General features: G+C 39.2%; 3 protein-coding genes across 3 annotated transcripts; all 3 read right to left on the reverse strand.

Annotated features, from left to right (window-relative positions):
* Nucleotides 1-1,888: 1,888 nt before the first annotated feature.
* Nucleotides 1,889-12,235, reverse strand: LOC137099718 (homeobox protein Dlx3b-like). Its single transcript, XM_067476897.1, has 3 exons — nt 9,341-12,235; nt 6,701-6,885; nt 1,889-3,666 (listed from the first exon to the last, which is right to left on the reverse strand). The coding sequence occupies exons 1-3, from the start codon at nt 9,687-9,689 to the stop codon at nt 3,238-3,240; spliced, it is 963 nt and encodes a 320-aa protein (XP_067332998.1). The 5' UTR covers nt 9,690-12,235; the 3' UTR covers nt 1,889-3,237.
* A 146-nt stretch (nt 12,236-12,381) lies between these two features.
* Nucleotides 12,382-23,027, reverse strand: LOC137099717 (26S proteasome non-ATPase regulatory subunit 11A). Its single transcript, XM_067476895.1, has 13 exons — nt 22,873-23,027; nt 22,048-22,149; nt 20,870-21,066; nt 19,275-19,332; nt 18,814-19,008; nt 18,478-18,622; nt 18,194-18,254; nt 17,790-17,852; nt 17,510-17,635; nt 17,287-17,322; nt 17,128-17,179; nt 16,743-16,886; nt 12,382-12,876 (listed from the first exon to the last, which is right to left on the reverse strand). The coding sequence occupies exons 1-12, from the start codon at nt 22,961-22,963 to the stop codon at nt 16,744-16,746; spliced, it is 1,269 nt and encodes a 422-aa protein (XP_067332996.1). The 5' UTR covers nt 22,964-23,027; the 3' UTR covers nt 12,382-12,876; nt 16,743.
* Nucleotides 23,028-23,380: 353 nt separating this feature from the next.
* Nucleotides 23,381-27,038, reverse strand: rpain (RPA interacting protein). Its single transcript, XM_067476898.1, has 7 exons — nt 26,871-27,038; nt 26,574-26,765; nt 26,216-26,288; nt 25,977-26,088; nt 24,165-24,228; nt 23,602-23,742; nt 23,381-23,511 (listed from the first exon to the last, which is right to left on the reverse strand). Exons 1-7 carry the CDS (start codon nt 26,940-26,942, stop codon nt 23,482-23,484), a joined length of 684 nt encoding a protein of 227 aa, XP_067332999.1. The 5' UTR covers nt 26,943-27,038; the 3' UTR covers nt 23,381-23,481.
* Nucleotides 27,039-27,135: the final 97 nt, after the last annotated feature.

Below are 27,135 nucleotides of genomic sequence, written 5' to 3' on the forward strand. Positions count from 1 at the left end.
GACATCACATACCACATAACAACAATTTGACTCTTCCTGCAGACCTTTCTTGCATGTGATATCACTCTTTCTCTCTATCTTTCAGTGTTTCCTCCCGGCCTTTTTGCTAGAAATGGTATAATATAGAGATAAAAGAAGTGAAAAAAATCAATAGGCATATTTTTTACATAATTTAAGAAAAAAAAGGGAATAACTTATACCACAAGGACAAATATTACAAGGTTTTTAGCATCGTTTGAAAGCACTCCACTCAATGTATTTTGTCCTCATTACTACCTCTTTTTCTTGGCTAAGCTGTGGGTTTGGTTGATTGAGAGCCTGAAGAGTAGCTTGTTTGTATGTCTCTCACACAAACACACACACACACACGTGTCTCTTCCCCTTTCCAACTGTGTGCCACATGAAAGCAGTGTACACCCGTCTCTCTCTGTGTCCGCGGTGTGTTATTAGCATCCAGAGACTCCAGAGTGTCTGCTGCACTGTCACCTCCCACAACCTCCTTTACACGCACTGTGTGTGTGTGTGTGTGTGTGTGTGTGTGTGTGTGTGTGTAATATGCAGATGGGTGCAACCTGTATCTGTTGTCTGACTCACACTTGACAGGCACAAAGGAAAGCACCGTCAGCACAACATCAACACCTTTGTGTGTTGATGGTGTGGATTCACACATAACTATGTTAAGAAAATAACACACTAGAAGCTGATTCATGAAAGAAGTTTTATTTTTACTAATTTTTTGGAAAACATGCTTTGAAAGCAATGTTAGATCTACAACTGACTATAAATTAAAGCCCTAAGTACAGCACATTTGTTAATATATATATATATATATATACATATATATATATATATATATATATATATATATATATATACATACATACATACATATATATATATATATATATATATATATATATATATATATATATATATATATATATATACATACATACATACATATATATATATATATATATATATATATATATATATATATATATATATATATATACATACATACATATATATATATATATATATATATATATATATATATATATATATATATATATATATATATATATATATATATACATATATATATATACATACATACACACACAACTTTTTTTTAATTTTTAGTGTGACTTCGGCTCTTGATAGTCCTTTTTACTTATGCCAGGGTCCTGTACGGTCTGTGAGCAGGAATTCTAGGGTGACTCCAACTATTTGATAGGTGGAGATCAGATCACTTTTCCCACCACTTCTATTCAGCTCTGGAAAAATTACCCTAGTCCTGTCACTGGGATAATCTTTTAAGTCAGAGTTTACGCGTTGTAAACAGAAATCCAAGTGACATGTAAAAGTGGAAGGTTGCACAACCTGGAACTGAATGTTAGAGAAAAAAATAATAATAATAACTTTGTGATACATGCGGAATGTACAGGCAGAAGCCTTTCTTAGCAAATTTCCGAAGCCATGTTACCATGTTCACCCCTGGTGAACATGGTAACAGTCAGATCAGAAAAGTCAGATCAGAATTAATCGCTCAGTGTTCACAACTCAAAGCCTGGTGAAAACAAACATGGAAGAGGGCAACGATAGTGAATGAGGAATGAGGAAGTCTAAAATTTATTGAAGATTTATAGAGAAGCTTCTGTTGAAGCCAAAGTGAAATGAAAATACCATAATACATAACCACCTCAATATTTCCTCCTTCGACTCTCTGCACTGCAAGCATGGTTTCGTAAACTCTATATTTTATATTTATTTTTTTACTTTTCCATATTGTTTAGCAAAATAAAAGGAAAACCATGATGTTCTCTAGTGCCCATGTTCATAAACTCCAGCCTTCCTGGAACACAGCTTTTGATGGAAGCAGAAGCTACGCAGTGTTTCTTTAATGTAAAGCCCACACGCAAAGGGAAATGAGGCCATTACAGTCCATTTACAAGAAGAAGAGAGGAAATGACTTCATCTAGCATCCTGAGGTTAGGGTACAGAGAAATATTCAATCAGCTGTTTGATTAGCTTGCTGATCAACATCTGTCCCCCAGAATTGAACTTAAGACAATGAGCAAAAACTATCGAAGACATGTCCACATATTGTAGAATAAGCTCAATTTTCGTGGCCTAGCTTTGGGTTTTGTTCCACCTTTTATGTGCCACCACATATCACCCTCTGCTTCACATCTCCACAATGTTCTCAACGGGGACATCGTCTTTACAGTGTCATGGGTCACTAGTACCGAAGCACAAGGCAACTCGTAATTTCATGCTGCAATTATTTGAGATTGTTTCTGAGACTACTACACACACACACACACACACACACACACCCCAACTGCCACTGATGAAATCCACCCAGGTTGGTGAATGCTAATGTCAAGCCCCGAGCTTCACACAGCTCCCTTGGAGACACAACAGGCTTTATATAAAACTTTCTGCACATATGCATTAGTACATCCAAATACCTGTAAACAAACTCTAATGTGTGATATCAGTAAGGTTCCCTTTTAATGCCCTGCGTTAGTAAATATAGTAAATATTGATTTGCGAATAAGGAGGCAAAAGGTTGGTGACCATGTTTGCCCTCTTCTTCCAAACACAGTTTATCTTTACGTTTATCTTTACGCGTCGTCTGCCTTCGAAATGGCGACTGAGCAGAGCTACATCAACCAGCCTGGTTTCATGGAAAACCTAAACCCCTATGCATCTGGTATTGATGCTGCTGTGGTGGTCTTGTTTATAAATTCACTGGGAGAACTTCAGTAGTATTCAGTTTTAGAGTAAAAACGCTTTGTCAGAAGCCATTTCCAAAAGATTGTTTTACGTAACAGACTGAATAAAGGTAATATTTTTCCATAAATATGGTCATACTTAAAACATTAAATACGTAATAGCATCAGTGATTTCAAAATAAAAATGTCAGTCAGTTTAAGCACTGAAAAACCCACATCAGTCACCCTAAGCTCTGTTCCAACCTGTGTTATGAGTTCATAAACTTGAGACCTGGAGAGATCAGGGTAACTGAGGACAGCACTTAATTTCAGCCTACATTACTGTAGAAAAGCCCATATTACAATGTGTGTGTCAGATTTTACAGTCATGACTCATATCTGATGATCTTTGTCAGGTATTCCTGATCACAACAGCATCTCAATGCATCCCAAACACTTCCCCAGGTGTTTCAAGCACAGGGCTCTGGTCAAACTGTTCAGCAAGGTCCATGTTTCAGTAAACAGCCCCCATACTCTGTGTGGCTGACGGCGCTGTCGATGGTGTGTGGTACATCGGGCCTGATGTGGGAAGACCTAAATGCGCCCCCTGCTGCTGGTACCAGTTCTGGTGGGTATACTCCCCCATGTAGGTGGGTGAGGTATCAGATGAAGGCTGATAGGTACCCTGCCCCCTGCTGGTCGGATCCAGCACGCCATTACTTTTGATGTTGCTGCTGCTGCTGTTGTTTGTGTTGCTGTTGGTGGCGTTGTTGTTGTTGCTGCTGTTGCTGTTTTCCCACACAGCGGGGGATGGAGGAGAGTTGCAGGCCATGGAATCGCTGGCATCTGGGCTGTGTTCAAGAGGAATTTCCCCAAGTGGAAACTCTCCATTCTTGTAGAGCTTCTTAAACTTGGACCGACGGTTCTGGAACCAAATCTTGACCTGGAACAAAAAGCATCAAATGTGAAAGACAACTGAAACCAGGGGGCTACATTTTCCAAATGAAATGTACATACGGTTGCTGCTGAAATTATAAAATTGCAGATTTAAATTTAGGCAACTAAAAGAACAGAAGAACCTAAGGGGGCATTTTGCAACTTGAGGGCCGTAAAAGTTCTTGGAAACACAACACTGACATATCATGAAAATAATAATGGTCACCAACTGTCTGAGTCAAGCAGCACTACCAAAGGGAAGTCCACTAATCATGCTTTAATCTGCATCACGTTTATAGGGGAAATATTTGACTGTTATCTATATGTAGTTTGGTGCTGAGCAAGTAGTATATTATGGGCTTTTAGAGCTTTTCTGCTGAAAACAACTGCCTGCTGCTGAAAGGTGAGACCAAAGTAAAACAGTAATATGAAAATCCATTTAAAAAATAAAAATAAAAATTTGCTTAAATACACCTTAGAGCTGAGTGAAGACTGGAGTCAGGTCATAATGTTCTGTAAGTTTGTTACTAAAAGTGAATTCTTTCACAGTGAACATAGAAACTAAGTTTATCGAAAGTTAAGCGAAAGATGACTCAGTTTACCTGAGCTGGACTCACTTGTACTTTGGGTCAGTTACTGTGATATTGTTCCCCATGACGCTAACCTGGGGCCAGTCTGGTTTCTGGCTTCACTGAGGCTAACGTTAGCCATTCTGTAAAACCGGTATCAAGATGATTATTGTCAGCTGCCTCTGAAAGCTTGGGCTTTTCTATCCAGCTACATGCACAGTCACATGAAAGAGGTGAAGTTGTCGCTTTGAAGCTAAATTGCCAGAAACACAATTATGGTTCTTAAAATAATATATTAATACTGTGATATCTGTTGTGTAATTTTGTTTTAGCACAGGGAATAACTGACATTGCTGAGTCAATTATAAACAATATATGAGTGATGACTCAGTTTCCCCAGTGGTCAGTTGATCCATGCACCAGAACTACAGTATCACTTCGTTAGCCTGACATTATCTGGAATTGCTCTTTCACACCTGTATGGCACATCAGGAGAAAGTCTGTGTCCATGTTAAATTTTGGACGGCGGGGTGGGGGGGGGGGTCTCTTGGGAGTGTGGAGGGCCAGGACTTAACCCCAAAAGTAGACTACAGAAATCACAGTGTTTTGTTTACACCACATTGAGCAAATCCTATATGACAAAGTCTTGTACTGTTCCCAGAATTTGCTTCACAAACTTTAATGTCTGTCCCTGCTGACGGAAGTTGACAAATTTCGTCATCTTTCCAGTTAAGACATAGCTGTTATTGTCTTCTTACAAATGAGTGTTCTTTGCTGTTGTGTGTTTGTTTTTGCTAAAAACAAGTTGCAGACGGCATCAACATGCCCACTTGCTCCAGGCGACGTCTCTGGATAATCACCTGATCTAATCACAAGTGCTCCGTCGGATATTAGCTGGACTTCATACTAAGGACCTGGCTGGATACAATCTACATAATTTGAAGGCAAGCTGACTCATTCGTCTGCATTCTCGCATGCAGCCCATTCGGCTAATATCTGGATGAACTCAGGATTCCAGTGCATGTCTAAAAGAGGTTGCTGTTTCCTGCTGCAGCACGCCGACGGGCAACTCCCCCCGGTGAACCTAAAGTCAACTTAGCAACTAGCTGGCGAATGCAGTGGAGCACTACCAGGTAGAGTCAGATAAAGTATTTCTCTCAGGTGCTGGGGGAGACTAAACACAGAGCAAAAACCAGAGTGAACAATGGACACGCCTGCGAAAAAAACCCCCATAATTAATGATAACGCACTTTTGTTAACGCCTTATCAATTACAATGTAAGGGGATTAACATTGTCTTGCAGCTTTAAAGAATTTATCCACACTCAGTTTATTGTGTTAGTAATTTTATCCCTACTAGCAGATACATTATTCACATTATGTTTCAAACTGCTTCCAGCTCCTTTAAATGTAACAAGACACTACGAGAGCTATTGTGCTGTCAGTCAATACTGAAGCCACGAGATAATTAAACCCAATTGCATGACAATCACAACTTGAGTGGAACTGCACTTTTGTTTCTGTTTTATTTTTCTTGCAGCCTGTTCGAGTTACCCAAACATCTCGCTGAACAACAGTTTACGTAAGCTTAATCCAACCCGTGCAAGAACTTTTGTCTTCCATCACTCAAGCAAAAACAATTCAGTGTTGGTAAATCATTAGCTGGCAGGGTTTGACTGAAGAAACCAGTCCGACACAACAACTTAACGTACTACTTCTATTCTTTTCTTTTTTTCTGTTCATCAACCCTAACCCTCAACCCTTAGTATAGCGATGCCTTATATGGCTTTTTGTGTAAGAGTGTCGTGTTATTTTGACAGACCTTATGTATTCAATGTTCGACGTAGCCCGTGTGTCCATCCCTTGTCTACCTCTTCACGTTCATTCATACTTTTATCACACATTTCATTCTACCTTTAAATTAGTCACGGCCATTTGTACTTCAAATCAAATTAGTTCAGCTCTTTCAGGCTCTTTTTAAACCTTCTCAGATTTGTTCTTTGTGTGGAGTGTTTAAACGTGGAGTAGGTGACTTCACAAACTCTGCCTCATCGGCTCCAACAACCACATTCACAGTAATTTTCAACTAAGAGCTCAAATACTCCTTTTAGCATTAACTAACAAAAAAAAAAAACACAACTGTTTATGGGGTTCAAACCTCAAACTGAAATAGTTAAAGCTTTCTGCAGTCTCACTTAAAACAAAGGCAAAGCCGACCAAACACACATGTATCTGGTCATAGCTCAAACGTGTTGGTCTCACTGATCTTTACACTTTAAATTCTTACAGGAGCTTCAGGGTCAGTTGGCAGTTTCGACTTAATCTGCCATGTATTAATCCGCCCATTTACATGATTTTAAGGCTGATAGAGAACTTTTTTCTGTAAACATGGCCTCCTCTTAATATTACTGCATCGCATTGTATTTCTGTTCCAGTACTGAAGTGCATTTGATGGTGTTTCCTGCAGCCTTACCTGTGTCTGTGTGAGCCCGAGCTGTGCAGCCAGCTCAGCCCTCTCTGGCAGGGCCAGGTATTGGGCTGACTGGAACCGCCTCTGGAGGACTGCCAGCTGGTAGCTAGAGTAGATGGTCCGAGGCTTGCGCACCTTCTTAGGCTTCCCGTTGACCATCCGCACCTCCATGTCTGGTTCTTCTTTCACTGTATGGAAAAGGAGTAAAACCATTTAGTGGTTTTCGTTTAATATTCCTGCAGCGAGCCTATAGGAGTCTTTTTAAATCTAACTGGTAAAATCTTTTTTGTTAAACAAGGAAATGAACTTGTGTTGGGTTTCTTAAGTGCAGACTGTGCAGAGAAGTTGTTGAACAAAAATAGCAATAGACGCTACAACCCCGAAATTTCAAAGAAGTTCTGGCAGCACTCGAAAGTTATAATTTTGGTTGGAGTGTCTCCCAAAGGCGGCGAGGGAGATGCAGATTTATAGGTGCTTCTCATGTAGCCTGGAGGCTCACTTGTGCACATCTTACCCTGTTTATGCTCTTGTATGTGTATTTCTTTCCTTTGGTGATTAAGAAATGCAGTTTAACCAAACTCACTAAAATTTTTTTTTTTTTTTTACATTTGAGCAGCACATTACCATCAAATTTAAATAAATACAATTCAATAATATAAAAAGTGAAATATTGTATTGACATTATTTTTATTATTTACGGAACCTATTCATGTAAACACATTAAATGAATTATTTTATACTGCACTATATTTTATTTTTTAGCTTTACTAATGAAGCCATATTTGATTTATCCGTCATTAAATGGTTATGAATTTACATGGGTTTGTTAATTTAAAAACAAAATGTAATTTAAGTTGCCACCTAGGACACTCGCAGTATTTTTCTTCACAATGACTATCTCAGGCTGATTCCTGTATTATATAATCAGCATGTCTACTCAGTAAATTTAAAATGGAAAGTTTGTCTATACTGAAACAAAAATAAATATTAAGTGTTAAGAAATTCAATTTGGGATTAGGCTTTCAACAGCATTCAAACTGGAAACATCATTTACAGGAAGTTGAAGACAAGTATAAAATGTAAAAATATAAAAACAAATAAAAAAAGTATTAAAACCTTTATGGTCCACATTTTCAAAGAGAATAAGGGCACTTCGGGAGGCCATGGGCCCAAGAAGTCAGTATCTCTAAAATTATTTCTATAGCTCTGTTTTATGTAGCTATTTAATTATTTAAAGCTTCCGTCATTTGTTCACATTCAAATATATATATAAAAAAAAACAGATATCTGACTCTTTATGCATTTGTTTATTTATTTGTCAGGGTGGGGCCATGAGCCTTGCGTGATAAGGAGCCGTCGTTGTTGGATGATTCAAAGGCAAAGGCCGTCTGACATGTCATGACACCTGATGTATGTGTGGCTGTGGGCCAAAGTCCCCTGGAGCCATTTCCAGGAGTCAACTCCCAACTGGAACGTCAAAAACACTACACCAGACTGTCGAGTTTGTTTTTCCTCTGTCGTTTGCACAGAGACACCTTCATGGAAAGGACAGTTTGTCAGTTTGATGAGAAATAGGTTCTTTTAAAATGGAGTTTATGGGAACATTTTGTAATATTTCATAATGGTTTTCACTAAAGGAATTTTACGTTTTTAATCCAATATTTTATTTTTGTCAGGATATTTATATTTGCATAAATTAAGTAAATTACCCATTTAAGTCACAAATTAATGATGTGTTTCATTGTTCTTTTGACAGACAGGTGGCAATGAAATTAATGACTAGAAGTAGGTCATGGCTTCCTTCCAAAAGCTTTAGACACATCTCCACTTCCTTATACCAATAAAATCTATTTATTCATTTCCTTGACTTCAGGTCAGTCAAGTAGAACAAATTGTTTTCTACAATGCTGACCTGGCGAAACCTGAAAGCAGTTAAAAGGAAAGTTCATAAATACATTGTGAGCTTCCATTTGCAGTGAATGACAATGTAAAAATGACACAGTAAGTTATTTTGTTTCCTTTCTTACGTCTCATGGATGAATTTTCACTTTATCAAGGAAAGAGGACCCGATGCCATTGGAATTCATAATTATTCAATTCTACTCTGTAACATCATGTGAAAACTTGCAAACCTCAGCTGGCTTGGGAAGCTCCATCCAACTCCCCATATTTGCATTTTTAACCCAGACTTGTTTTTATAAACAAACAACAAATCTTCCATCCGAAACACTGCTATAAATTTATAATATCTACATTTAATGAACAAATGAATGGTTAAGTTAAAAACTTAGTGTAGTGTTGAAGTGTACTGCATTTCTGACTCCTCTAATGGCAGAAAATCAGATGTTCATTTTACACAGAGCATCAGCTAAAAGTTTTAAAACACGAATGAAGTGCGGTGTAAAGAGGAACGTACTGCTTAAAAGGTTTTTTCGTGTGGCTAAACATGAGCCATAAATCAGCCTCAGGTGCTCAATGTAGTTTTTCTCGTTCAGGGACAAATATGGAGACAATCTGGACTACTTGTGAGACAGTAGAAAGCAGTACGTTTGGAGACCATACATAACTGTCCCAGAATAAAAGTCCACTCAGTAAAATGTTTGAGCTCAGAAGTTCACACGGTTCGTGTTGGGTTCAACTCACCTGCGTCCTGCAGCGACTGCGCCTCTCGGCTGAATGCGCCGTGCTCCCTGTACGCTGCATGGGGGTATGGGTATTCTGCCTTTCCAACGGGGTAGGCACCGCCAGGACCGATCCCGTTCAAGTTGTAGTGGTGGTAAGCGTAGGGGTTCATGTGCTGAGCAGAGTACGGCTGCTGCGCCGGGTAAAAGTCCTGCGAGCCGTGAAGAGCACTGTGGCCGCTGTAGAAGCCCATGTCAGTGGATGAGGACTCCGGCAGGGTCGGGGAATCCTTGGTTGCCGAGATGGAACTTACAGCCACAGGAAGCGAAGGCTTCTTCTCCTCGAAGACAGGTGAGGATTGCCCTTCCATTTTCAGTCTCTCTTTTCCCTGTTTTTTTTTTTTTTCCTCCTCTAAACTTGAAATCAAGACAGTTCAGAAATCCACACGCAGACTGGAGCTGGCGTTCCCAAACTCCCTTGACGCAGCAGCCAGGCTGTCCACCGTGGCGGCGCCCAACCCAACTAGAGCTCCTAATTACAGGGCGCGCCGAGCTGAGCCAAGCCGGGCAGGGCAGAGAGGAGTGAATGTCTCCTTCTCATTGGCTCTCCTGCTCGCTCACTGCCTCTGCCCTGAGGCCAAGACAGCGTTGACTGTCGCCTGTCTGGCTCCCGTCTTCTCCCCACAAAAACCTCCACTAAGCCTCTCCTCGGGTCTGCACCAGGGCGCATAAACAGTTGGCAAATCTGGAAAGTCCTTAAAAATTTTTCTTGGATGTATCGAGCAAATTTAGCAGCAGCCATGGTTCTCAGAGGAGTAGATAAAGATTTACCACCCAAACGGCGAATAATAGAGTTGTGGGATGGAGTGTTTACGCATTGCCTGCCTCCCATTCAAATGCAGATCCAGAGCTGTTGTCGACCTCAACATCTGGTGGCATCTATTTACAGTTAATCAATGCATGTCCTTCCTTCTTTACAAGTGCCGAGATGGGCTTCGGGTTTCTCCTGTGCCTCGGGAAAGATAAACAGCCCACGGTGAACCTACAATAAACTTTAGGTGTGTACTGCAGGGACGCAAAAGGGTGATACACAAGAAGCAACAACACAACACATCTGTCTGCATGTGGACTTTTCAATTTATGTTTATAAGAAAGAAATCTGGACATCCCCAATGAAACGCACTCACATCGGAGAAGTTCGAATATCCATCTCGGGCTAAGTATTAACTTCGGGCATCTCACCACTAGATGTCAGTATTGAGAAACGTTGAAATGTTCAACCAACAAAATTTATAACACTGCAGTGAAACAAATACATTGACTCAAATTAGCTGAAAATCTCTATATTTTGTTATGCATAGATGCAGTGTCTAAATCAGTCCAAAAACATACCAAAAGTCCCGGCAGGAGGCCTAAGTCTTTATCTACACATGCTCATTTTCATTCGCATTGGATGTCATCATTAAACAATTACATAGTGGACATTGTTACCAGGTTTTTCAGATGTTGTTCAGCTTCAGGTCAGGTTGCTCGAGTTAGCATTTGCACAACGCTTAGAATTTGGAGCAGAAAATGTGGGACTCCTCGAACATATCCCCAACTCCAGTTGTCAAAAGCTGCGGCTCTATCATTTTTCAGTTCCCCAGTTCCGATTACCTGGATCAGGTGTGTTCAGGGGCAGCTGGAAAACAAGTTCTCCTTGACCAGACTAACCACCTCTGCCTTAGCTACTCTTACTTGGTTTTTAAGCACTGAAGCTGTGATCCAAGTTAACCCGTGTCTCAGCTTGTTGACACTATCTCAGCAAAAATAATTATTATTAAAAGCTATTTTATCCATTAATTTCAGCTAAGACTTAATAATCCATTTCAAATACTGGTTCAGTAATATTGTTCATTACTGTCATTCATTTAAACAATTTATTCATTCATATAAGCCCGATATTAATCCCTTTTCCCCATCCATGTCATTAGCTACAGTCCAACCTTATTCCAATGACAATTGCAACTTAAGGCAACTGAATATACAGGAAATTAAATACATTTTATCCAGGTTTTTTTCTTTTTTTTTTTAGGAAAACTAACTCCTTTTCATTTACAGGATCTTTAAATCAAACAAGTTGCAGGTTTTAATTTTTTTTATTAGCATTTGTCTTTCTCTGTTATATACACTGATAGGCCACAACATTAATACAACCTGCTGCAGGTTATGATGATGTAGTGAACACACGGTCAAAAGGCGTCAGGACGCACAGTGAGAACCACGGCTTGGCTGTGTAACGGCAGACCGTTCATGATGACCTCTGTCCACAACCACATTGAAACCACCAGGTGATTATAATGTTGTGGCTGATCTGTGTATGGTAAACCTTTGAGTCCTTTGCAAATTTAAGTTTCCAGAAATGTACAGCTTGATTTTCTTCAGCAACACTTGCCTTTTTCTGCACTGCCAACCACCACATCTCCGAATGCAGAGTTCTCTCTCCAGTCACATGTCGAGCAACAAAAGCACTTTGTGTGACTGACTAAGCTCTCTGTGGCGAGCTTTTTTTTTTTTTGTTCTTACATGTTATAAAAAAAGGGAGAAGGTGAGTACATCAGTCCTTGGATGAACATAGGCGCTTGGCAATTGTTATATACAAACAGGAAATGTGAAAGAGAGCGTGAATAGGAGACCCCAGTGTGGTGACGAACATACTGCTCTTCTAGTGGCATGATCCCACATGAATTGACGAGCAATTTCCCTGTATGGTCCACAAATCTTGGAATGCGTCAAGTGACACCACTCAGGGTATAACAGGTGGAAGGGCGAAGGTAAGGATGTGGAGGGATGGGAGAGTTGCACTGATGGCCTACATTTTCCAAACCTATCATCAGGTGACCAAGTTAACCGTGGGTTGATGCATTACAACTGCAAAAAAAGTAAAACATTCATTTTCAAGGCTGGCTGGAAAACTGAACATAACAGGTAGACTAAGCAATCCACCGTTACCCTAGGTTGCACTCTGAGAATAGACCAAGCATGATTTTTTTTTTTTTTTGTTATAATACATTTATGTATAAGTACTGTATATGTTTTCTTTATTGTTATTTTACAAGATTCCCTGATGGCCAGCGCAGAGAGAAACAGGAAAACAAAAAGAAGAAAGGGAGGCTTGTCCTTTTTTTTTTTTTTTTTTTTTTTGTTTTTACATACAGTAGAAAGTGGTAGGATGGTAGGGGGGTGCGCAGTGCCTGGATTTGTCCATAGGGAGGAGCACTTTGTGTCAGATCAACCCAGTCAGAGTGGAAGGAAGAGACAGTGACAGGAGGGAGGGAGAGAAGAGGGCTGAGGACTGGTGCAACTAGGAGGAACAGCAGCATGTCCAAACTGTCAAGTTTTTTTGTTCTGTTGGGTTGCTGTCAGTTAGTCAGCTGGTTGATTTGCTTTCCGAAATAATGAGTGAGTGTAACCTTCTCGACCTCTTCCCCTCAACCCTCCAAGGCTGAAAGTGAGCGATCGACAAGAGTTGTGACTGGCCAGCGTCGCTCCAGAGAGGGGGACAGATGGTTTTGCTCTCTGTGAGGGGATAAAACAAAGGTAGTGGGAAAATAATGTAGACATTTATAGGCATATACACAGTAAGCACCAAATGAACACGGACCCCTCTGGAGCTAGCCAAACTTAAATGAACTCGGTAGGTGGTCTCAGCACAGATTGCTTTATGGTTCACTTTAAGGTTTGTGTTCAGAATGTGCAATTTAAGCAAAGTGCTCTAAGTTCACTTAACCTATTGCTAATGTACCTCATGTTCCAAGTGACAGCTCTTCTCAACCCAAAACAGTAGAGTGGGGCTGTGCGATATTTCAAATTACCACACAGGAAGGTTAATTTCTAATTCTAATTAAAATTATATAATTGACCAAATGGTGCTTACTCCTCAGAACCTTTGTGCAAAACTTCAATTAAGTGTGTCACAATATACACAACATCCATATACACACACATACTTGTGTGGCTCTAATCTCAATATTATCTTATTACTTGTTTAACATGATTATTGTGTAAAATGTAGAGGTGGTTTGTGTGTTGTTGGCACAGGTGTGTTGAACCCAAAGGACACAGGGTACAGGGTCTACGGCTTTTGGTTGCACTAACTTCATTTTTTAAAAGATGTAACACATCAGTAACACATTTGTCATGCAACACAACTAACAACGTAAAATGTAAGGTAGGTTGAGTGATACACAACGACTAAACTGAACAACATTCCACCCAAAAGTTGCCAGTAGCTCCCAGTAGCGTTTTGGCAGCTATAGCTGGGCAGCTAGCTAATAATCAAGCATAAATAAATAAAAGAAATTCTTCCTCACCCCTGCCTACACAGAACAGATGTTTCTAATGCAGCTTTAGTTGCTCGGCACAAGTAAATGAAATCTTTCAAAACGCAATCTACTTGTGTTCATTCACCTACACTCTTCTCCATCTGTGTTTCTGTAGCTACGCTGACTGCACCTGTGTCAGGCTGCCAAAAGCAGTGTGACCTGTGATGCAATGAAAGAAATAATAGAGTATAATATGAAACAACTGATGCTTTTCCACCATCAGACGATACACAGTTGGGTGCAAAACATAACTCTAATCTAAATTAATATCAATGCACATAACATGTACAGATGTTGCTTCATCTTTAGATGTAGCAAAAATGGGCAAGCAGTTTATTAAAAAAGTTACAAGTAAAAAAAAAATTTATATAGAAAAACAAGTTGGCATACACCATTGATAATAAAAAATTAAGATGAATTTCTGATAAAAGAACTTTTGTACGAGTGGAATGTGCATTGAATATTATGTTGCTAAACAAATCATTTACTCTGCCATTTCAAATAAATGGGAATCAAATATGTGCATATGTGCAAATTGTCATATTGCACAGCTCTCAATAAGAAACAGTTTCAGTGAGGGGGCTGCTTTGGATATGTGCAAGCATATGACTGTGTTTACATGCACTTAACTAAGCTACTAAATCTATAAATGCAAGCAGCGGACGAGCAATATAATTTCTCCTCCAGCTCTGACTTATATTGGAAGGACAACTAAAAGATTTTAAATATATAGTGACTGTAAATTTAACTTTCTTTTGATTGGGGCTGGATTTACGCTGCTGCAGAGTTACAGGGGGGAGACACATGCAGTTCATCAACATCACAAACTGTCTGGAAAAAAACTAATCAGGTGGACAAAGACTACTTTAGACTTCTAAAATGCACTTGGTGCCAGTTAGATATTCTCAGATAATGGTTGAACTTTGCTTTACCCTGACCTCTCCTTTCATTCAGCTGCTTGTTCCCATCTGCAGCCTCTTGCACATGTATCACACATGCACGTGGAGGAAAACTAATTAGAAACCTGGTTATGCATTTACATAGCAGAGCAGTTTGCCACTAGGAGAAAGCAGTTTGCCAATTGGAGAAATCTACTTGGGGAAATCAGGCTTTCCTAATTGTCTGCCCCGATTTTGGAAACCAGCTTCCACATTTATGGAACAATTAAAAAAACACCTTAACAGAGAGTAACCGGTAGTAAAAGTAAACCGGTTACTTAAGTCCATGTAAAGCCCCTGTATATAATAAACACTTTGCATGAAAATATTTAATTGTTCTACATTATTATAGTTTTTCAAATGTTTGGGTGTTTTTCTGAAACTTGATTTGTGACAGACAAAAAATGTAGAACATATATTAAAAACATGAAAACCTATACATTGTCTATCACAACATAAGCTCTCCACAGCCACACTACTATATCTGTGACTACCTCTATTGTAATTAAGTTGTGCTGATCCAAAGTTTATCGTGGAACTATGTGAAGTATATTTTCAGTGTCTATAATAATAGGTTAGGTCTCTTCATTTGAATTATAAACTGTAAAAAAAAATAAAAAATGAAAAGCTTAATTCATTTATGGCTGATGAGCACAAGGTTTTTGAAGTTCTTTCAACCCAGTGATTCTTTTGTTTGTAGTAGTGGATTGTGGTAACAACACTGCGCAATGTCTGTCCAGGTTGAGACTTCAAACAGAAGAGATACTGTAGTAGCTTCTTGTCCCAGTAGAAAAAAGTTTTCGCATTTCTGCAATGTGTTCTTATACGGCTTCTTTTTTGCATGATGCAGCTTTAACTTACATTTGTGGATTGTACAAAATGTAAGTGTGTTCACGGACAGTGATATTTGGAAGTGTTCCTGAGCCCATGCGGTGATGCCCAGTAGACAATCATACCTGTTTTTAATGCCCAAACATCACATGCATCCAGTTTTGACCTTCGGCCTTGTCCCTTGCGCAGAGATTCCTCCTGATTCTCTGAACCTTTTGATGAAATTATATACTATAGATGGTGGGATCTTCACAATTTTACATTGAGGAAGATTTTTCTGAAATTGCTTCACAATCTTTAGACGCAGTTTGTCACAGATTGGTGAACATCTGACCATCTTTACATTGGAAAGGCTCCTTTTATACTCAGTCATGTTACTTAACTGTTGCCAATCAACCTAATTAGGTGTCAAATACTGCTCCATTTGTATTTTTATGACTTATCCAGCCTTTATTTTGCTGCTAGTCCAACATTTTTTAGATGTGTCGGTGCCATCAAATTTAAAATAAGTAACATTTTCCATGAAATAATAAAATCTCTCAGTTTCTAGATCTGACATGTCATGATTTGCAAATCAATCCAGTCAGTTTTTATTTACGTCTACACAGTGTCCTAACTTTTTGGAGCCCTACTACTCAGTAGATCTTGGTTCTGCATAGCCCCAAACCTTATGCCATAGCCTGAATGGCACCTGCCCAAAAACTTTGCGAGTAGTGACACAGGCAGCAAAAACTATAACGGTGCACTCGGTCCTTCTGCCTTAATTAGTTCAGTGTATAGACCAACTCCTCTGATAATCACTTTCTTTCCTGTCTCAATGTAATTTCAATAACTCTAACTGCTCGTCAGTATCTTTTATCTCCAACTTAATATAATCTGGTCAGGTTCAGTCCCTATTGTTTGTAGAACAAAAAAAACAAAAAAAAAAACAACAACTGTGTAAGAACACTTAAAGAAACTCAGCACAGTGGCAAAGAACCCCCACCATCAATTAGCAGTTTGGCGGTGTAATTAGAGCTCTACACAGACACACCAGCGCCCAACTATAAATGCTCACAACAGCAGAGGCCACTTGCGTAGATTCTGCATAGATTGCATAGGTACATAGGAAGCTCAAAGGAGAGCGACTTTGGTTTGTTTAAGGAGAACTAAATGTGAAAACACCATCGGTCATGTTCCATCTTATCAATGGAAGGTCAATATATACTTACTGTTTTCGTCTGTGCACAGAAATGTATAATGGGGCAAATTAACAAACCAGCATTATTCAACAGTTGTACTGCAGACTGACCTTATGTTAGCTTCTTGGCTTTGTTGTAGAGTGAGTCGACCACTTTACTCATGTTCTGAATTGTCTCCAGGGCCGCCTCGTATGTCTTGTCTACCACTGGCTCGTCAAAAACAATCAGCACACCCTCACCTTGGTCCAAAATACCTGTCAGTTTGAAAGAGGTGGGATAATTAGGGGAGCAAAACAAAGAAACATTTCTCCTTCTACAAACCTATCAGAGAACTCTCATTTTTTTAAATTCAGTGTAAATCTGTTCCATCTGCAGGATATGACCATAAAAACTAATATTTACAACGAGGAAACACTAATATTTAGCTCTCTTTTCATCTACTGTTCACATGTTGCCAAGCCATCATTGTTTACTTAAAAAAAACTGGATTCATACCGTGAAACTTCTTATCCAGAATCATCTGTGATAATTTCCTTTCCACGTCTCCCTGCAAGATGCACATCATTAGATTCTAGGTATTTCACTGTATAAAACTAAACAGCAGCTAAAAATAGGCAATTAGTGTTGAATTAAAGTTTAAAAAGAAAGTCATACCTTAGGGAGTTTGATGAGGGAGGAAATGTGTGCTATCTGTCAAAGACAGTACAACAAACACAATCATAAAGGACATACATGTGCAACATAGTGTGCTTACTAATTCATTTCTTACTTACTTACTTACATTAATCAATTACTGAATTGATTTTGTCTTCATGCCCATACCCTGGATATTGTTCCGCACCAATCTGACTAAATAGGTAAATGTAAAAAAGATTACCTGGACCCTAGAGAAAGGTTCAATGACCCTGATGAGGTTCTGCTCCAGCAGGTTGTCATACAGCTTGGTCAAATGGGTGCTGATGATGGGGTCATCCCTCAGCTCTGCTTTATACTCTGTTAGTGCCTTGGTAATGAAAGGAACAGGAGAGTGTAATTACAAGTGACAGAATAGGCCAAAACATTATTGTAAGATGGAAGGTGTTCCATAGACAGAAGATCTATTCTTGTTTAGAAACACAAGTTCAGCAACATACAGCGTCAAACTCAGAATAACAAACCTTTTCAAAGTCTGCGAGCGATCGGTTCTTGCTGGCTTGTGCCACACATTTCAGTGAGTCTGTCTAAAGAAAGATATAAACAAAAGATCATTAGGAGGAGAGTAACAGTGGATGAACACTAAGGAAAATTGTTCGTTTTTACAATGAAATTAGAAAACACAAACAGTGGAAACACAGTGGAAGCAGATTTTGTTAATTTTACACACTTAACTTATCGTTGTCCTGGGGCCTGATGTACATCTGCCAAACCACTAGATGTCCCTGTACTTGCTTTATTTAGATCACCCAATATTAGCAGAATCCTAACTGGCTACACATGCTACACATGCTCTTTAGGGGAGGGGTTCAACAAATACATTAAAATGGAAATTAAAGCATGAATTGCTAGAAAATGGGGAAGATACCTGTCTGCCAGCATACCGGAGAGCTAGTTTGCCACTGGTCAGTGCCTGAACATCCTCTGGCCTGAAATAGGAAAATAAATAAAATTGATGAAGAGGTTTAATTTTAAAACCAATCATGGTAATTAAAGCTGCTGAAATACAGTAAATCCATAATATATTATAAGTCATCACAGTAGGCCTTCACACACACACACACACACACACAATACCAACAATGATTGGTTTGAAAAATTAAACCTCTTCATCAATTTTGTAAAATTGCTGGAAAAATAATTATAACTTACAGGTTGAGCATGATTTTGCAAAGCAGCATGTATTTGAGGGCTGTGATGGCTCGGGGGCTGTCAATGGAATCGTAGCCTTCAAATGCCTCATAGAAGTAAGAGTAAGCAGTCTTCCAGTCTTTCTCCTCTGCTGCATGAATGATTCCTGGAAACACACACACAAACACAGAAATATCAGTTTAACTAGTGTACTTAACCTGATATTTGTGTCCATGTGTGTGTGTGTTTTCAGGGTTTAACAGACCCTAGAAACTTCACTTTGTGTTAGTTTTTAATCAGTTTATAAACTCTGATTCACGTGTTGTGTAGATAGTGAATACTTAATTATAGTAATACCTGACTGCATGTCTAAAGCTGCTTGTAGTTTGGGTGGGCAGTAGATGGCATTGGCGGTTGTCCTGGCAGAAGTAAGGGCTGCATGGGCCTTGGGCAAGTTACTGAGCGCATGGTACGTCTTACTCTCCAGCAGTTGAACCTCCACCAGGAGAGCCTTGTCATCCATCTTCTTTAACTCCTGCAGCAACTGGGAGCCTAGTGAGCAAATAAAGTGTCAAGAGTCATTGCAAAGACTGCAGTGAATTTACTTAAATCGGATGAAAGCTTTGCTCTTAAGAAACATGGCACAATTAGGAGAAAACCCATCTCTTTCAAATGTTACCACTGATATTAGGATGATAATTGAATGGGATGATACAGAGGTTTGAAACAACAACGAAACCCAAGATTATCCATTTATAGCTTTGAATCAAGGTTTCTAATGTTTGTAATTATTAACAAATTATGAACACTACACTCACCGAGATGTAGGGCCTCCTGGTAACACTTTGTGTCAAAATAAAGTGAGATGAGACGAGCCTGAGGAGAGAGAACAACAGCAATTTCAAGATCTGCAACCTGTATTTGGGTATAATGATGACTTTTTACATTGGAAGAGTTGGCTGAATGTGCATCTAAATATTTACTAATTACAATTCGGACCAAGTAAAATTTTTGAAAAATTGATCAAGTTCACTCAGCCAAATTAGTCTAAAAACCCTCAGAAATGAATCCCCCTGCACTGCTTCTAGACTGTTCAACGAATCTGGGGTGTGACTGGATTTTGACAGGACCTCTTGATTGGATTATTAACTCTGTGTGTTCTCTCCCGTAGTTGTCTTTGTCCTCCTCTGTCCCCCTCTCTCTGTCCCTTTCTGCAGGTGTCCCCCGGCTTTGAAGCTGTGTGTCTTCCAGCGTGAAGCTACTGATCCTACCAATCTGCCCGATGTTTTGTTGTTGCTTTTGTTGCTCTGTTCTTTTCTCTATCCCCTTTCCACTCACCCCAACCGGTCGAGGCAGATGGCCGTCCACCCTGAGCCTGGTTCTGCTGGAGGTTCCTTCCGTTAAAGGGAGTTTTTCCTCTCCACTGTTGCCTATGGCTTGCTCCAGGGGGAATTGTTGGGTTCTCTTTATATATCTTTATAATCTTGACTTTATTCTGTAAAGTGCCCTGAGATGACTTTGTTGTGAATTGGCGCTATATAAATAAAGTTGAATTGAATTGAATTGATTAGGGTAAAATTTCTACTACATAAATTTACAGTGTGGCTTTTTTTCCCAATTACTAGTGTTAAGTAGATCTCAGGTTACAAATGGTCCATGACTTTTCCCTTGTAACAGTGTCGCATTAGAAATAAGATAATTCAGTTCTTCTCAACAAAATAATGATTTTACTTAAAGCTGTGATCCTCTCAATCACAAGTTCAAATACAGAAAGTAACGATGAACAACTTCCCAGTTTCACGTAGGACATAAAGTAATGAATGTTACACATACTGGACAGGGAGACTTAATAGACTAACTATTATTATATCCATATGAACGGGGTGAGGTAACTGCTGTTTGTAGACTGATCTGGTGGATGTCAGTTACAAAATTCACAGGTCTCTTCAAAATTTGCTTTATATTTAGGAATCACAAGATATATTGCATGAGTTTTTTAATGTTGAAAGTCCCTAATCAGACAGAACTTTATTTGGCTGGATGCTGCATTTATTTTCCCTGTTAATACAAAACTGTTAATGTATTTTTAAATAAATAATTTTTTAAATAGTTGAGCAGAGAAGCGTGAGATAAGGTGCAACACAAAAAGCAGCACACAATATGCTTCACTCTCACTGAAAACAATTACAAAAATGTCACCCTAAATTGCTTTATGTCTCAAAAAAAGACCAAAATAAACAAGACTACAGTTCAGTAAAGTTCCAAGTCCCACAATATAATGTTTCTCTGTGCACATATGATACTATTCGAGAATGAATGGCCTGTTATCACTTGCCCAAACAAACCCGAAGAGCTCCACAGGCAGAACAAAACGCTTGGTGTGAACAAGCTCTACACCAACACCAAGTCTCACCTCTAGTGCCTGTCTGAGAAAGGTCCTCTTTTCAGCCTTGGCCCACTCTATGCACTCGAGGCAGAGCTCTACTTCCTGACCTGTGGCGGCCTCCATGTCCAGGAACATGTCCAGCAGGGAACGGACCAGCCGGGCTGCCTTGGCCTTGGAGATGGAATTGAGAAAAGGCCGCACATATTTCAGTAGACCCCCAAGCTCTGAGAAGAGAAGGGAGAGGAAGAGGGGGTGAATACTTTAAGTGAAAACAGCTGAAAGCAAGCTTATGGTCAATCTTTAACAAAGCTTGTGAATACAAACATCTGATCTAAGTAATGCCAAATCATTAAAAAGGAATTTCAAGAACACATCCATACTTCAAATAATACAAAAAACATTTAGTCAAAATGCCACTTTCTGTAGGACACAGCGATTTTGAAAGGGTTAGGGGTTCGAGTGAAGTCAAGTTTATAAATACAGAGTGAATCTGAACTAAGGCCAGTTTGTATAATGCCACCAAAATTGAAGAAAGTCATACTTTGTTCCTGTTCCTCTACTTTAACAGATTCCAAAATTTCCAATGGCACAAACGTAAGGCAGAAACAAAGATTTCATCCAAGCTACTACTTTTCATGCCCAGTATTTTGCTTTGCTTTTTAAAAAGAAACAGCTCTTTTTATCATAACATTTTAAATATACTGTAAATGTATCAGAGCATTTTAATTATAGTTTTCTGTGTATATTTATTCCTTTGGCCAATGACCACACCACAGATACAGCAGAGGTATTAACAGCCTTCAGTACCATTTACAAGAGCTACCTTGTACATTAACTGCAACAACAATCTGACCAAGAAAATGACAAGAACACAAGCATTTCTGAGTGAAGACGTGTGGAGCAGTTTTACAAACCCATGCAAAAACATTCTTTAGTGTAACACTAGGAAATCTCAATCATTATATTTCAGATTTAGTAACATGGCCAGAAGACAAATTAACAGCAACTGTTTTGCAACTTTTACATCTGTAAAATCTAAACACATTTCAAAAAGGCTTCACTAAGAACAATCAAAGCAAAACTTCAATAACACTGACTCAGGATTCTTACTGGTGGCCTGACAAAGAAATGGGTTGTCTTGGTTGGATCGGGATTGTGAAATCAGGATTGTGTGACATGAAATACAAACATTAGATTCTAGTTACCTGCTGCCTGTCCTGTCTTAGCAAGCAGTCCACCCAATTCCAGGATGCTCTGCTCTTTAACACGAACAGCCTCCTCATCACTCTCCTGAATGTCCCGCTTCACTGATAGTTTCAACACACACAAACACATATCCATCATGTATTCTGACATGAGTAACTGGGTTACACAAACAGTGAAGATGCTGATGTTACACTTTATCCCTCAGCTGTATGTCTGGAGAGACTAGCATTAGGTGAAGTTAAGAAGTTAGATCACAGATTGGTTCGTGGCAAGCAGCCAAAGAGCTAGCGAAGAAAAGTCGAAACTGTCAAATTAAACGATAAGCGATGATGACAGCTACGTAACTACACTTTAATAAATATAATGGCCCAAATGGTCAATAGGCACCTTAATACTGTGACAAGGTTAATGTTAAGAAAGCCAACTCAATTTCATATTTATTTCCTTGTTGGCCTGACTTCTGGTAAGACCAGAAGTCGCTAACTCACGTTAGCAGCTAACAGCGTAGGATACATGCTACCTTTAGCTAGCCAGCTGTTAACCAAATTTCCGTTAAATGAATGAGCCGGTAGCTAACGTATCTGCCAAGCTAGCCGGTACGTGGCTAGCCGGCTACTAGCCACTGCTGCTGACTCACTGTACAAGCAAGAAGAAAAAGAGACGGCCAGCATTAGGCTAGCTAACGCAACTTAGCTGCTAACTAGCTAACAGCATAGCAAGCTTACGCTAACTCAAATGTTCAAACTAAGCTTGTTTAAAACATGCACTGCTTCAGTGTCTGAGCGCGCGTTCTTTTTAAGCCATATTGCCTCGTCTAGATCTACCTATTGAATGTAAGATGTCAATGGAGGCATTCCGGTCTGTTCCGAGAAGAGACTGTGCTCTCTGAAACTCAGCCACTGCCGCGACTGCCATCTTTCCTCTGCCTGCCTCCGCTGCACTGGCTGGTTTTCCGGTCAGGTCGTTCACGTGTTGGAAAAATACTGCCCTCTATAAGTGGTATCGAGATCGACCAGCCAACAAGCACTGAAAATAACGTTATATAAAAAAAAAATATTTTTTGGGAATTGCTATTACCGACGCACTGCACTTACATCTGTGGGGTTACTGCGGCCGAGTGCCCAATTTGGAAAAGCTGGACTTGTGGGAAAAGTAAGGACATGTCCCCGAAGTCTTGGGGGACATGTCCTTAACCACTCATTGTCTGCTATTACTTAACAGGCTAATGCTCGTCAAGTTTCGTCTATTTCTATTATAATTAAGAGTTTCCATTTGACAATGGGTATGAAATGGTAGCTGGGCCGGCTGCACGGCACAAGAAAGAACAGCACCTAAATATAAAAATAGCCTTTATTTCAACAAAACATACAAAAAGCACAAAATCTCCAATCAAATCTCACAAGCCAAGTTTCTCATGGTAGTCAAGTCAGCCTTTACAGGACGATGGAGAGGTAATCACAAACCTGAAAGCAGACAAAAACGTTAAAGTTGTGATGCCAAAGAGCAAACACAGAGAACAGAGCAGAATTCCAAATGTGTGTTTTTGTATGCACCTTGCAGCTTATCATCAAATTGGTTGAAGTGTCTGTATTTGGAGCCACAGAGAAAGTAGGATTGTGGAGACAGTCCTCCATGTGCTCCGAAACTCTGGACTCCAGAAGATGGCGCAGGACATCAGGTGTAACATTCCTTTTCTAAAGACAAGTCGCACAACAAAGCCATCACTCACTTAACTGAACCCTTGTTCCAGTTTTGACTTCCAGTTCCTGTTTACAATTAATTACGGCATATACAGAGGAAAGTGCTTTGATAGAGGAGAAAACTTTAAAATGTGTTGCCAAGTTTTTCGTCTCCAAGGAGATAATTTTTTTTAAATAAGGTCTGTATTAATTTATGGATGTTTAGCCAAAACAAAAAATAATTCATTATAAAAAAAAAGGCAGTCAGTCAGTCTGAATCAAACCATTATGAACAACATGTGCATTTTGCATAGATTAAAGGAAAACACAGCTTTTGCAGGGATAGTACAAAGCCTTATTTTTTCTAAAGATCATGGCATCTAAAACCAGCGAACCTAATTTTACCATTTTAATAGAATAGAGTTTAACAAACAAACCTTTGTGTTAATATACAGTCCACAGGGACAGGAGATGAAATGACTGTTTATGGTCAAGTTGTTCCTATAAGACACAAGAATCATGATATAGTTGAATCATAGAAATTAGTTCAAGTGTATTTCTTTATGCTTGTCTCCAATATCTAATAAAACCAAAAAGTGTAATATTATATATTAAAAAGAAATGATTCTTTAGTATCTCCCAATTTCTAGCTGCACTTACTAAATTAAAAAAATACAGTCAAATAGAACCAGGGCTTGAAATTAACAGTGTCCCATTGTCCCAGGAACATTAAATAGAATTATGATCTGTGACAATTTTAAAGAAAAGAAAATTACCTCATAAAGCCAAAACATTTGCAGTAAACAAATAACTAGAACATGAAAATTAAAAAAAAAAAATCATTTGTATTCTCTGTTCCTAGTATGTATCTGAAATGTATCTGGATCTGAAAATAGATTTTTTGGAGCAGCGTCTTGTCTCTCTATGAGCAAGGGTGGAGCTCAGCCAAATTTCCCTGGCAGTGGCGGACAGCTCAGGTAAAGTCAAACTTGTCCCGTCAACTGGACCGGACGACATCAGAGCTTGTTCAGGTACACGAGAAAAACGCTCCATGAGGTAACGATGAATAAGACTCGTTAAATGATCATAAATTTTAAATAACATTTAAAATTTCAGCTCTGCTGCAATCTCCTATCTACCTTCACGTGTTCACCAAAACAAGCTTGCTGCTTAATCGCTCATAGCTATGAACACATTAGTGTACATACAGCTTAAACCGTTTGTCCTTTCGGCTTATCCCGTATGTTCAGGAGACAGAGAAAGACAGGGACCAGTGACAGTGACTAATTTCATGTTCATTCTTCCTAAACTTCACCAAGTCTGTGAGTCTACTGTATGTTGTGACTTTTCTGTTCTAGATATGGACAAACTAATTCTCATTCCATTTTAAGTTTATTGGGCTCAAACTAAATCCGTCTAATCCACCAGTCCTGCAGTAAATCCTCTTCCGTGAAGGTGATAATGTTCAGTTTTTGTTCAAGTTCAGAGAGGAGGCTTTTTTGCTGCTCTTGAACTTTAGTGCAGAAAGGAGATTTTGTTATGTAGCCAGTCCTCATTGATATAGTAATTGGGGTATACAAATTAATAAAAATTAATTTTACATTACAGGTAGTTGCCATCTGAGTAATCGTATCACGTTGAACTGTATCTTGTATATCCATTTGTTATGCTCTCACTTATATAGCTGACATTCCAGACACAGGCACAGAGGCAGGTAATAAGTAGTAACGGTTAATTGCTGTACCATGAAACAGTGCAGATTACAGATAGACATATAATTGCAAGTACAAAGTGATCAAAAAATGTATTGAACACAAATTAAAACCTTCATGAACTGACATTTTAGCTGTTAGTGTTTAAACTAAACTGTTGACTGCATATTCTCTATAGTCCTATCAAAAGGTTTAAATTTACAGTGTAGTTTTATTGCCCCAGTAGTGGAAGTGGGCTACAGTACTGAAAACTGTTGATAGTTTTTATTTAGACAAGCTGAGGAAATAACTAGCAGAACATTGATCGACAGTTACTGGATATGTGAACTACTGAACTAAAATAGACAATTTTTGTAAAGTGTAAAAAAAAATAAAAAGTACTGGATTTGATACTATAATTATTAAGTCTGGGACAGTTAAAAGTAGCATTCGGGACAGTTGCAGGACACCAACAAAAAAAAAAGTAAATTTCAAGCCACACATAGAACCAATTTGTATTTGCATTTTTGTAAATAGAAATAAATTTCTTTGACTTACGAGTGACAGATGGGGCAAATAATATGCATCTCGTCCATCCCTTCCACAATAGATGAGATGTACTGCTGCTCAAACTGCAGGTTCCTTTCATACTCCTCAATAATAGACATTTCTGAAGCCGAAACAAAAACCACATAAAATATTTGTTAAGTAAAATCAATAAGCTCATACATACTTATATGTATCTGCAGAATGATGTTGAGTTTGCTGAAATGATGCATTGAATTGTAAAGTATTACCATGATACATGAGCTCCTGTTGGATTTCTTCAATAACTGACAGTTCATCATATTCTTTCATGACACTGAACATCTGTTCATAGGAAAAGAAAAATGACCTACTGTTATACAACTCAAAAACATATACGTGCGGATTCCAAAAGACAGAAAACAGCTCAGATGAATAAGGCAGCTATAAGTGAGGATGTGTCAATCTTTGGTCTCTGTAATTATTGAATGCATCTCATGCCCTAACGTTAATGGTTAATGGACCCAGAGAGGGTCGGTGGTAAGCCAAGAGGCCTGGGAGGAGAAAAGTACACTCAATGAGGTAAATAATGATACACAGTGGGAAAGAGGCAGACACAGACAGACCGACCTCCACCATGCCCTCTGGGCCCCACAGGGAGGGCAGTCTCTGGTTCTCTGACTTAAGGGCGTTCCATTCCTCCTCCATCACCTCCTGGACAATTATGGAGGCCCCGGAGCCGCTGCGGTGCTGGCTCTCTCCCATCTGACGGTATCTCTCCAGCAGCCTCGACCGGCTGTTTTTCAGCCTGTCTACACATCGCTGTTATACACAGAAACAAGACAGAGAAGAGCGCAGTGTTAAACGTGAAGCGATACCTAGCTCGCTAGCTAGCAAACTAACACATATGAACGTTTTCTTTGTCACCTTGCGATATGTTTCTTTCCATGGCGGAGTGGTTCCTTTATAAAGTGAGCGGTGTCTCTGCAAAGCGTCCATGGGCAGTGTCACCAAGAAACAAAACGTTACAAATACTTGCTACGAAAGACTCGCCAAGGTTCCACACAACGTCGAAAACAAAACATCCGGATAAAACGCAGTGGCCCGGAAGATAATGTGTGCTGTAGCGAATTGCATGATGGGTTATGTAGTTTAGCGCTGACCTGCAATTAAGATTGACTCAGGGCCAGTG

Source organism: Channa argus, chromosome 15 (assembly GCF_033026475.1).
Source record: "Channa argus isolate prfri chromosome 15, Channa argus male v1.0, whole genome shotgun sequence".
Taxonomy (NCBI): Eukaryota; Metazoa; Chordata; class Actinopteri; order Anabantiformes; family Channidae; genus Channa; species Channa argus.

Excerpts from the sequence above, each read along its gene's own strand:
- LOC137099718 (XM_067476897.1), bottom strand. The coding sequence starts at position 9,689 with ATGGAAGGGCAATCCTCACCTGTCTTCGAGGAGAAGAAGCCTTCGCTT. Across the intron at positions 6,886-9,340 it reads GCAGTCGCTGCAGGACGCAG|TGAAAGAAGAACCAGACATG; the intron begins GTGAGTTGAACC and ends TTTTCCATACAG. Across the intron at positions 3,667-6,700 it reads TCGGGCTCACACAGACACAG|GTCAAGATTTGGTTCCAGAA; the intron begins GTAAGGCTGCAG and ends TTTTTGTTCCAG.
- LOC137099717 (XM_067476895.1), bottom strand. The coding sequence starts at position 22,963 with ATGGCAGTCGCGGCAGTGGCTGAGTTTCAGAGAGCACAGTCTCTTCTC. Across the intron at positions 17,853-18,193 it reads TCCGGTATGCTGGCAGACAG|ACAGACTCACTGAAATGTGT; the intron begins GTATCTTCCCCA and ends ATCTTTCTTTAG. Across the intron at positions 16,887-17,127 it reads TCTGGATAAGAAGTTTCACG|GTATTTTGGACCAAGGTGAG; the intron begins GTATGAATCCAG and ends TCAAACTGACAG.
- rpain (XM_067476898.1), bottom strand. The coding sequence starts at position 26,942 with ATGGACGCTTTGCAGAGACACCGCTCACTTTATAAAGGAACCACTCCG. Across the intron at positions 24,229-25,976 it reads ATTTGCCCCATCTGTCACTC|GAACAACTTGACCATAAACA; the intron begins GTAAGTCAAAGA and ends TGTGTCTTATAG. Across the intron at positions 23,512-23,601 it reads ATTTGATGATAAGCTGCAAG|GTTTGTGATTACCTCTCCAT; the intron begins GTGCATACAAAA and ends GTCTGCTTTCAG.